Raw genomic sequence first — 12883 nt, forward strand, 5'->3', positions numbered from 1 at the left:
TCATAATCTCAGTGCCTTGTGAGATCAATGCTTTTTTCCTTTCATAGTACTGGCGCATTTTCAGTACCAGTGCTTTTTGGTGCCAGTATTTTTTTCTGTACCAGTGCTTTTTTCTTGAACCACTGCTTTTTTCTGTACCATGCATTTTTTCTGTACCACGCATTTTTCTGTGTCTAGTGTTATGTACATGCTTTTCCCACCACTGGAAGGGAGAGCAATGTACCTTCACTCATGATGTGCACGATTACAGAGATTGTGTGTCCATACAGTTCACAGGCCCGTTTAAAGAGACCACCTGGGTTGGCCTCCTGGCACACATTGGTGAGCCACCACAGAAACTGTATTATTTAAGTGATCGCAAACTAGTGCTCAGTCTATTCTGTAACCTGTATTACTGTTGTCCAGTCAATGTGTTCAATGCTATGCACAACCTGTACTACACTGTATCTTACATTGGCTCTATAAAGCACTGTTTTTCATAAATCATACCTGTTCTTGCTACAACAGTAAGCTTAGCCAAGAGTGTTGTAAATAGGAGAAAGATGCCAACACCATCATTATGATAGCATTGGTTTACTTGTACATGCAACTGAAGGTGCCAGCAGCAGATACAACAGTGCAACTGCTATGGTAATCAGTTGGCGAAGCACTGGAATCTCAATTAAGGCCTGTAGTTGAATCGGTGTAAGTAGATCCCTGACAGCTGCATTGGACTGGGTGCCGCAGCTCCAAGTGCTAACATCTGTAATGCAATTTAGTGCACATTTCTATGGCAATGTCATATACAGATGACTCGTTTTCATTTGCAACCATTAGTGCTACACAGCTGAAAGCTGGCAACAATGATGTTAGCTATCATGATCCTATACCGGCATAACTATAGCTTGTTTACACCATGTTCACTCAGCAGTTTCAGACACTTTTGATTTCAGAAAATGTGATTTTAGTCAAAATTAACTTTGTAGTTCAGAGTAAAGTACTTTGTCACTGCAACCAAGCAGTTTCTCTGTCCTGAATATTACTAGTATCATGAGCCATTATTTTTACCGTATCTAGAATAATCACTTAAAAGATCATCCAACATATTTACTAGACCTGAATGGAAATGTGTATTAGATTCAATCACACTGTGTTGCCCCTGGCAGACTATATTTGACATTATGAACTGTGTTGCGCAGCTACATTTTATACATGCAACTGGCTACATTTTTCAAATTATTGTACCATTTATTTATTTATTTATTTCAAACAATGGAAAATCCAGGATGGAATGTAACAATACCAGAGAAGGAAAGTTGCTACTCACCATATAGCGGAGATGCTGAGTCGTGATAGACACAATAAAAAGATTCACACAATTAAAGCTTTCGGCCATTAAGGCCTCTGTCAGCAGTAGACACACACACACACATACACACACTCAAATAAATGCAACTTGCACACACATCAGCAGTCTCAGAGAGCTGAGACCATACTTATTGTGTGAATCTTTTTATTGTGCCCACCGCGACTCAGCATCTCCGCTATATTGTGAGTAGCAACTTTCCTTCTTTGGTATTGTTATTTATTTATTTGTATGATTGCTAAGTGTTACTGGAGAGGGAGAGAGAGGGGGGGGGGGAGAGAGAGAGAGAGAGAGAGAGAGAGAGAGAGAGAGAAAGAGAGAGAGAGAGAGAGAGAGAGAGAGAGAGAGAGAGAGAGAGAGAGAGTGGTGGGGGGGGGGGGGGGGGCATCAAGCTGTCACACGGGCCTGGCAGCTAAACTTAAGCCAGATATAAAATCCAATCACTGGGGCAGATGCAAGACACTTCAGATTGTACCGTGCCAAACACCCTACCAGACCTGCTTGACTCTGAACAATCTGCATTATTCTCTTGGTGTGGTTTACAATTTACAGCAACCCAGTGATGAATGGAATTGTGAACTATGAAGTGATTACAATGTATCCATATTTTCTGTATAATAAAGAGTGTGTTGCACTGTAACAGGTGTAAAATGTTGTACCAAATACAGCACCATGGGTCAGTGTTCTAAATATGTTTTCAGTGGTTAACATTTTGCCTTATGTTCTCTATAAAGGTACTGAAGAGATTGTCAGTCTTTAAATGTGTGATTACTGTCTCGTTATGTGACACTTAACAATCTTAGTCCCAGTTACAGTAAATTACAGACAACATGGTAATTATTGGAGGAAATTAGTGTTTAGGGTTTAACGTGTGTTACTGCTCTGCAGTATATAATGAATATGGCACTCTAGTTGTGAAAATAGCTCTTTATATTTCTGTACAATAGCAAATTCACATGAAATTAACATGGCTGCACTAGTCTTGTTACACAAACTGCAGACATAATCCATAATTGGTGAAAGCATCAGAGATTAATCACACACAATTGGCTTTCACAGCAAGTACTTGCATCCTTCATGATTTTTCTCTTATAGGCATTAGGCTGACGTCCAGGGCATGTTTCTGTGCCTAATGTTTCATTGTCCAGTGCTGTAGACATCATCAGAAGTTATAATGGCTAAGAAAGCAGTTACAAACTTAAATAACATCAGCAAGTCAAACTGTCTGTATGTATCACAGCAACTGTAGGTTCTGCCATCATCAAGCCACTGCCTAAAATCGCAGAGTCACGCTGACGTGTTATGGCACTAGTAGAGGACAAGGGTTAGTGGTGTTTGCTTCATTTAGCACTAAGGATCACAAATTGTCTAATTCCGCACTTCCATCTTTTCTGTTAAAACTGTTTTTGTGTCTTTTCTGTTAAATTTACTTTCGTGATTTTGAATTTATATGGTCTATCTGTACATCCTAGCGCAGTAGCTACTGGATCTTGATAAAACCATAGTACGGACAAATGAGCCAAGTGATTCCTTATCCCAGTGCAGCCTCTGATGATGTCTTTAGCACTGGAAGATGAAATGTTAGGCACAGGAAAATGAATTTGACCATGGCCTACTATCCATAAATCAACAAAGTAGTGATAGTTCTGGGTCTCTAACTGCTTGTTGCACTTGGCAACTGCAATTAATGGTTGTTGGTAGCGAATCAGAATGTTCATTTGTAATTTCCTATGGTTCATAAATAGTGATAGCTACTATTTAATTATATTAGGTTAGAATTTAACCACATTTTCAGAATTTTCAGTAAAACTGGAAATAAGACATACAAGTAGGTTATTGCAATGATGAACGTATATCTCCAACTATGCTAAACACCAATCTACTATGGCAATCATAATTTTGTCTTGAGATTCTTTCAGTTTGTCAACCAAATTGTCACATTCCAATCTAATCTGGGCCTTGGGCTTAGCTACAGTCAGTCTGTCAGAACATCTAGGTTTATTCACACTCCCCATACAAATGTAATCAATTTGCATGTTTGGCCAAAAAGAAACTAATACATTCAGTGACTGTCACTGGCTGCCAACAACTGACCCACGATTCATTGTGTACACTTCCTATTATTCATCATTGTTGCACGCAGAGGAAGAGCTGTTCCAGTCTGTATCATTAACTTCTAACAGCTATCAAAGCCATATTCTCTTTATCACAACCATAAATGGCCTGGGAGAATTCTGAACAAATACAATGTATTTGTTAAGGAAACAGCATGCCAAATTCTTGTATGACCTATTTTAGGATACTGATTTGGTGTTCTTATCTAGATGGCATTATGAAGAATGTTGAAAAAATTCTGAGAATTACTGCTAGAATCATAAAAGATCATTATAGGCTATGCTGAAGTGCAACAGAGAATGTAAGTGGGATCACTGGAAGAAAATCAATGCTTTTCTTGCTACCTGGTAAATTCATAGAACCAGGATTTCAGACCATCCCCACTGCATACCTCGTGGAGTAATCAGGAGAGTACAGTAAGCCAGATTATGTCACATACAGCACATGAAGCCAGCAATTCTTCCCTATTTCCTACATGAATATAACAGGATGAGGAGAGAATAATGGACAAAAACCTGGGTGGAATAACAACAATATGAACTATGATAGACTTTTCCTCACCACATAGAGGTGGCATTGAGCGGCAGAAACACACATTTAAAAGCAGAGTAAGCTAATAAACACAGAGAAAGAAAGAAAAAAAGAAAAACTACACACACGTGCATACATGCCCAGTTCGCATACACATGGCCACTGTCATCTCATGATACTAAGGCCTGACTGCTGTTTGTAACTATCTATCTATTTCACATTGTTTTTACAGGATGAGGAGAGGTTTTTAACACTCAGTAACATAATGATGTAAAATGTGCTGGCATTATCACTTTCTTGGACCACAGACAAAAAAAAAACCTCATTGTTTCAAAAACACTGTATCTTCCTATGGCAAGGCTGAGTAGAACTTAATTTCACTGTCTGTGCCTTATCTCCTGCTAAACTGCTAATTTAGAAGGACACCTGTTTAGAACTTGCATATTAAAGGCCACGGCCTTTGGATAACCTCTTACTTCTATTAAGCCTAACTTATGATACAAAAGTAGTGTCATTCTGCCTTCTGTAAATAATTCTGACTACATAATAAACAAGAAGAATTTACCACATGCTTTGGCCAACTGTAATGCTGCAATTCCAACTGCACCACTTGCACCATGAATTAGAAGGACTTCTCCCGGTTTAATGCGACACCTATAAAAAAATTAGCTATTTAGTTAATTCACCATAGAATACTTCTCTGTCACACAAATGCACTTCTGACAGCATGACATAACTTACACATGTAGTGGGGTGGGCTGAAGGGGCATTTGGCATACAGGAAAGAGGGAACACGTCAGAAAAAATGAATACACAGAGACAAAAAGAATGGAGAGATGGTGGGAAGAGAAAGATGAAGTGCAAAATAAAAAAAAAATTAAGAATGACTGGGAAAATTAGAAAGATCTGAGACCACTTTGAAGGCAAACTGCATTATGAACAGGAGTTTAAGCAAAAGATGTACAACAAGAGAACAGAGAGAAGAGGAAAGGGGAAAGCAAGAGGACAGAATCAAGGTTTAGGCAGGCAGAGAGAGAGAGAGAGAGAGAGAGAGAGATACTGTGACTGCGGGGTGTACCAGCTCCCAAACTGCAGTTCAAGAGCAGCTTGTTCTGAGGACTGATGTTCTGTAACACATGGATCTAGCTGAGTGAGTTATACACTCTCCAACTGAGTGGGTTCCTTTCAGTCTCAGTTAAGGTTTGGCTGTAGCCACTCATCAAAGAAAAAAACTGGTTGCTTGTCATGCCTGTAAACAATTCTGTTTGTGAGCCTGTCACTAAATATTTAATCTTAATGTAAATGATAATTTGTTTTCTCAGTCACTGTCATTTTACGAATGTCAATACATGTAAGCAGACTTGCTGCACCATATGAAATACCTTTTACATGTTGTACCATATAATTACAAAAATTGCTGACATCAGCTCTGAAGGGAGTTTGTCATTCATTTTTTTAAAAGTAAGTGTGTGTGTGTGTGTGTGTGTGTGTGTGTAAGTGAGAGAGAGAGAGAGAGAGAGAGAGAGAGAGACTGTTCCTATACACTAAGTGATGACCGTTTTATCGCAATGTTAGTGATAAACCATCAGGCATATAAACAGTGCATAGTAACATGACCAGTAAGTGAACTGTTAATAAGCATCCATATACCTTATAGAAAGGAAATGCTACACTGGCTTTTGCTCAAGAATAAATTACGGAGGAACTAGAAGGCATTCCACAATATAAGTTATTTCAATTTTTGTCTGTTCTATTATTTCTTCAAGGAAGTTTGGTTCATGTCATAATGATTGATTTCTCTTATTTACATTGGTACCAAATTTGAATTTAATTTTCCTGTCCAACAGACAAAGAAATTCAAGCCAGCACCCTATACAATCTGCTGACAAAATAATGAAACTTATTTAATCAGCACATAGGACACCACTTGAAACTAAAAATTCAAAAAGTAATGATGTAATCCTTACTCTAATACTTCACAATATGAATAAAGTTATCCCCTTTTTTGGAGTCATCATTAACAGTAGCAATAATACCAGCTGAATTAGCATCACAACAGGATACTATGGCTCAGGTCGTGTCATCAAGGTATGTCAACTGACTCGCCAAAGTCAGTACCACACTGCTTACTATTTAAATATTTTCCTTACGCAATAAAATAAAGGATGGTCATTGTAAAATTATAAACATTAATTTCCATTAACTAGAAATTTTCCCCTATTCGTTACTTCATGAAACTAGAAGAAGCACTTGTCTGCACGGCCCCTGTTAGGTTTTCCTACTGAAAATTCATGAAAGTACCTAATTCAGGTTGCTCAGAGGCATTGTGATATCTTATCACATAACACATTCCTGAAGGCTCTCTTTTAGGATGGGATTTACAGACCACAGGGCATGAAGAAACGAGTGAATGAACAAGGGTTGGAGAACTGGTGATTTGGTCTTACAGGTAGTTGCTATGTCATATACTTGAGGGTTTCCACACAAAAGTATCAAGACTAGAGTTGTTATGGGCACAACTAGAGGCTGGTAGACAACTGTTGAATACAGTAAAAAATAAATTGATAGCTACAGCAAATGCAAGCACTTTGCAAGTGGAAAGTTCCAAAAAAATAATGGAGCATCTGATCACCCAATGCAACACTGATCAATCCAAAAAGCATATCTCTAACAACCATGTGCCATATGTTTGAATGAAGTCTGAAGGTTAATATCTCATTGATACAAGATAACTGGAGTTCACATATGAGCTATTTCAGAAGTTACCAATTGTCTCAACCACATCTTGTGTTCATTTATCTTAAAAATTCCTCTCATAACGCAAATAGTGTATGAAATGGAATGCTGAGAGGACAAAATATTTATCAGTCTGGTGATTTGTTTTTAGATATGTAATTAAAGTACCCCCCCCCCCCCCCCCCCCATGAACCATGGACCTTGGCATTGGTGGGGAGGCTTGCGTGCTTCAGCGATACAGATAGCCGTACCGTAAGTGCAACCACAACGGAGGGCTATCTGTTGAGAGGCCAGACAAACGTGTAGTTCCTGAAGAGGGTCAGCAGCCTTTTTAGTAGTTGCAGAGGCAACAGTCTGGATGATTGACTGATCTGGCCTTGTAACACTAGCCAAAACGGCCTTACTGTGCTGGTACTGAGAACGGCTGAAAGCAAGGGGAAACTACAGATGTAATTTTTCCCAAGGGCATGCAGCTTTACTGTATGCTTAAATGATGATGGCGTCCTCTTGGGTAAAATATTCCAGAGGTAAAATAGTCCCCCATTTGGATCTCTGGGCGGGTACTACTCAGGAGGATAGGAGAAAGAAAATGGTGTTCTACAGATCGGAGCATGGAATGTCAGATCCCTTAATCAGGCAGGTAGGTTAGAAAATTTAAAAAGGGAAATGGATAGGTCCAAGTTTGATATAGTGGGAATTAATGAAGTTCGGTGGCAGGAGGAACAAGACTTCTGGTCAGGTAAATACAGGGTTATAAATACAAAATCAAATAGGGGTAATGCAGGAGTAGGTATAATAATGAATAAAAAAATAGGAGTGCGGGTACAAACAGCATAGTGAACACATTATTGTGGCCAAGACAGACACGAAGCCCACACCTACCACAGTAGTACAAGTTTATATGCCAACTAGCTCTGCAGATGACGAAGAGATTAATGAAATGTATGATGAGATAAAAGAAATTATTCAGGTAGTGAAGGGAGACAAAAATTTAATAGTCATGGGTGACTGGAATTCAATAGTCGGAAAATGAAGAGAAGGAAATGTAGTAGGTGAATATGGAATGGGGGTAGCCGCTTGGTAGAATTTTGCACAGAGCATAACTTAATCATAGCTAACACTTGGTTCAAGAATCTTAAAAGAAGGTTGTATACATGAAAGGGGCCTCGAGATACTCGAAGGTCCCAGATAGATTATATAATGGTAAGACAGAGATTCAGGAACCAGGTTTTAAATTACGAACTGTAGATTAAAACTGAGGAAACTGCAAAAAAGTTGGGAGTTTAAAGGATCTGGATAAACTGACAGAACAAGAAGTTGTACAGAGTTTCAGGGAGAGCATAACGGAACAATTCACAGGAATGGGGGAAAGAAATACAGTAGAAGAAGAATGGGTAGCTTTGAGGGACGAAATAGTGAAGGCAGCAGAGGATCAAATAGAGACAAGGGCTAATAGAAATCCTTGGGTAACAGAAGATATATTGAATTTAATTGATGAAAGGAGAAAATACAAAAATGAAGTAGGCAAAAAGTAACACAAATGTCTCAAAAATGAGAGCAACAGAAGATGCAAAATGACTAAGCAGGGATGGCTAGAAGGCAAGTGTAAGGATGTAGAGGCATGTCTCACTAGGGGTAAGATAGATACTGCCTACAGGAAAATTAAATAAGACTTTTGGAGAAAAGAGAACCACTTGTATGAATATCAAGAGCTCAGATGGATACGCAGTTTTAAGCAAAGAAGAGAAAGCAGGAAGATGGGAGGAGTAAATAGAGGGTCTGTACAAGGGTGATGTACTTGAGGACAATATTATGGAAATGGAAGAGGATGTAGATGGAGATGAAATGGGAGATATGATACTGTGTGAAGAGTTTGACAGAGCACTGAAAGACCTAAGCCAAAACAAGGCCTGGGAGAGCCAGCCCTGACAAAACTCTACCATCTGGTGAGCAAGATGTATGAGCCAGGCGAGATACCCTCAGACTTCAAGAAGAATGTAATAATTCCAATCCCAAAGAAAGCAGGTGTTGACAGGTGTGAAAATTACCGAACTATCAGTTTAATAAGCCATGGCTGCAAAATACTAACACGAATTCTTTACAGACAAATGGAAAAACTGGTGGATTCCGTAGCAATGTTGGAACACGTGAGGCAATACTGACCTAACACCTTATCTTAGAAGAAAGATTAAGGAAAGGCAAACCAACATTTCAAGCATTTGTAGACTTAGAGAAAGCTTTTGACAATGTTGACTGGAATACTCTCTTTCAAATTCTGAAGGTGGCAGGGGTAAAATACAGGGAGCGAAAGGCTATTTACAATTTATACAGAAACCAGATGGCAGTTATAAGAGTCGAGGGGCACGAAAGGGAAGCAGTTGTTGGGAAGGGAGTGAGACAGGGTTGTAGCCTCTCCCCGATGTTATTCAATCTGTATATTGAGCAAGCAGTAAAGGAAGCGAAAGAAAAATTCAGAGTAGGAATTAAAATCCATGGAGAAGAAATAAAAACTTTGAGGCTCACCGATGACACTGTAATTCTGCCAGAGACGGCAAAGAACCTGGAAGAGCAGCTGAACGAAATGGATAGTGTCTTGAAAGGAGGATACAAGATTAATGTCAACAAAAGCAAAATGAGGGTACTGGAATGTGGTCGAACTAAATCGGGTGATGCTGAGAGTATCAGATTAGGAAATGAGATGCTTAAAGTAATAAATGAGTTTTGCTATCTAGGGAACAAAAGAACTGACGATGGTCGAAGTAGAGGATATAAAATGGCAAGGAAAGTGTTTCTGAAGAAGAGAAATTTGTTAACATCGAGTATAGATTAAGTCGTTTCTGAAAGTATTTGTATGGAGTGTGGCCATGTATGAAAGTGAAACGTGGGCAATAAATAGTTTGGACAAGAAGAGAATAGAAACTTTCGAAATGTGGCACTACAGAAGAATGCTGAAGATTATATGGGTAGATCACATAACTAATGAGGAGGTATTGAATAGAATTAGGGAGAAGAGAAATTTGTGGCACACCTTGACTAGAAGAAGGGATCGGTTGGTAGGACATGTTCTGAGGCATCAAGGGATCACCAATTTAGTATCGGAGGGCAGCGTGGAGGGTAAAAATCGTAGAGGGATACCAAGAGACGAATCCACTAACCAGATTCAGAAGGATGTAGCTTGCAGTAGGTACTGGGAGATGAAGAAGCTTGCACAGGATAGAATAGCATGGAGAGCTGCATCAAACCAGTCTCTGGACTGAAGACCACAACAACAACAATTAAAGTACAATACGTGTAACCTTGTAAATTCTCATTTTGGGCTGCTTTCAGGTATTTAGCTTGGCAGCGTCACCTGGATCAGGCTGTTCCAGCTCAAGTGCCTGCCTGTTGACAGTGGGGTGCAGGAACACAGGTGGGCAAACAGCTGATGCAAAAGCAGTCAGTCAGCTGTGTTGTATCTTACACAACAATACTGCCCTGCCGAGTGATCCCGGGCAGGGATCACCAAGTGATTTGTGCACACACAAAACACGTGCAGTGGGATACTTAGCAGGTAATCTACGCTACGTGTGCCTGCCCATGGGAGATATGATGGGCTCTCACAGGTGCTCGTGACCCAAGCAGAAGCATTGGATCAGCCTGGTCTAGATGGTGCAATATTTTGTCATATTTACTGCCACACTCAGGCAGTGCTGATGACATGTTCAGGGCACTGCTAGAGTGGAGGAGGCACGACATAGTGGTATTTACACAGCTTGCATATACCGTTGCATCCAGGTGGTTCAGGAGAGCAGCACAGGGTGGATGCCACACTGATAAAACAACAGTCAACAAAGTTATATGTCACAGAGTACTGGCTCTCCACAGGAAGCAGTGTGAAGTGTGACGGGACCAAAGTGTTACAAAAAGGCCAGTAATTTCTGGGACTGTGGCCCAAAGGAACTGGTGGAGGTCCAACAATATGGCAGGCTTATAAATAAAAACTGTGGTTTCCAGCTTAAGAAAATGTGGGAACAACCTCTGAGCCTGCCTAAACTCAATTTGAAGATCTTACAATACAATATCACAATGATGTGCCTCCTCTACTCTAACAGTGTCCTGAATACATTGGCGGCAGTACAGAAACAGAGAAAAACAACTTATGCCCCAAGGGTGCACTTCTCCCCTCCCCTCACCAACTAAGCCACACGCAGTCTCCAAGGGCCCAGGGTCGATAGCAGGAGAACAACATCATACCCACACAAAGACACAGACAGTCATCAGCACTGCCGGGTGATGGCAACAAGTCACCTTGGTGAAATATCGCGTCATCCAGACCATGTTACCGGGCTAAAAAACCAAGAACAATCAAGATGCAGTACAGAACTGGGGAGAGGGAGAGGGACAGGGACAGGGAGAGGAAGCCATGGTCAGAGAGAGTGGGGAGGAGGGGATGGACAGATAACAGTGGGAGGATGAGGAGGACAGAGAGAGCTGATGAAGATATGGACAAAGAGATGGGGGAGGAGGAGATGTGAGCACAATATCAGTCGAATGCATATGCGAGTAAAGCTGTGCGTAAAAGACGACTTTAATAATAACTAGCATGTAAACAACCACAATTTTTTTGGATATGTTTGTAAGCATGATGAGCAAGATATGTGATGTATAATCCAGTGTATTCTACATCACTGAACTATGTACTGTGTCAGATTTGATGTACATTAAAAGACATCGTTCACCTCCACGTATACGTCACCTGAGTGAGAAGAAATATGAAGGGTTTTAATGAAATCATGTTATAACTATTGATGAAGCATTTTTGTTTATAAGTTCTAGATATCCAAATCAATAGACGGCTCCAAAACCCATCAACTATACAGCAAAGCAGAGATTGGACAGCAGTGACAGTGGAGTCCAGAGAGAGTCCACCATCACACGTATCTGGCCACTATAAAATGCCGTGGGAGCTTTTTTATACAATGTAAACAATACTGTGAAGCCAAAAATTCATTGCATTTTGCCCGTGATGTGGTTCCTGGAGATTTTGACATTGTCAGACAGTTAGCTGCATCCCCGTTTTGCCATAAAATTCAGCAGATCGTCCGATGGGAGATAATATGGGTAACAGTTTGCGTGGATTGTTAAGTCTAACTGCTGAGAGAGGTCGTGGTTAGCTCGTTCCAAAATTTGCATGGTTTAAGAAATTTAGAGTGTTCCTAACTGCATGGTTCTGCATGTTAAAATTTGATTAATTAAGCTGAAAATGCAGTTATATGGATTAGGGAGATTGACTGTTTGACTTAGGAGTTGGTGCAGTAAGCTGTGTAATTGTGAGGCTGAATAATTCCAGTGCAAGTTAAGTTTATTTGGACTTCTGGGGTCCAACAGTTGCATGAAAATGGGTTAGTGAACTTGCTGGCCGACTCTGAGATGATAAGAGTACATGCTTATTTGGTGGTGGTTGGTTGTATGATTACTGTGGTTTCTGCTGTCACTAATGATTCATAGATTGGTAATTGAGTGTTATTTTGCTGCTGCAGGCAGCGTGTTATGTGAAGTTTGCGATCGATCGTGCATGTATTCAGAAAGTGTATTGAGAATTAGAAGTTTGTGATTGAGAATTATATTTTACCAATAAATAATAAAAGAAGTGAGCCAAGACTGGCTGAAGAAAGTAAAACTTAAAAAATTCGTCTTCAAATTTCATACTTCGAGTATTAATGTGTGCTGTGAGATGCAGCAAATTTCAAATAGAGTGGATATTTGTCATGATATTTGGAAAGTTCTTTATTGATTATATATAACAAAATGACAATATTCCCAAACACACTCACGTTAATTAAAAAGGTAAAACCTGAAAGTTATTAAAGGGGTTATATTTACTAGAAAATAACTTGACAGTGGAGGTAAGAGAGTAAAGTTAAATGAAATTATCATTAATATTTTAGCAATAAGAATTCTAGATCAGTGATGTTATTTACATAATAGTGCATCCGATTGAGAAAGTTTACCACATCACTGAGTCAACAAAAAAAAAGATAAATAACAAGACTCAAGAAATAATTACATACAAAAAATATTAAAGCAATTTAATCAAAGTTATTTTAACAAGAGCGCCAATATATTATGCAATCAGTAATGGTGTATGAGAATAAACGAACTATCTCTCAATATTTT

At 39.5% G+C, this 12883-nt stretch overlaps 1 protein-coding gene across 2 annotated transcripts in view; it reads right to left on the reverse strand.

Annotated features, from left to right (window-relative positions):
- LOC126187765 (zeta-crystallin-like) overlaps positions 1–12883 on the reverse strand; it is a 164448-nt gene that overhangs the window by 57963 nt on the left and 93602 nt on the right. For both annotated transcript variants that reach the window (XM_049929030.1, XM_049929031.1), the window contains exon 4: positions 4557–4645. In XM_049929030.1, the coding sequence (XP_049784987.1) occupies positions 4557–4645 (89 nt within the window). The remainder of the gene's footprint in view (positions 1–4556; positions 4646–12883) is intronic.

This window comes from Schistocerca cancellata, chromosome 5 (assembly GCF_023864275.1).
Source record: "Schistocerca cancellata isolate TAMUIC-IGC-003103 chromosome 5, iqSchCanc2.1, whole genome shotgun sequence".
NCBI lineage: Eukaryota > Metazoa > Arthropoda > Insecta > Orthoptera > Acrididae > Schistocerca > Schistocerca cancellata.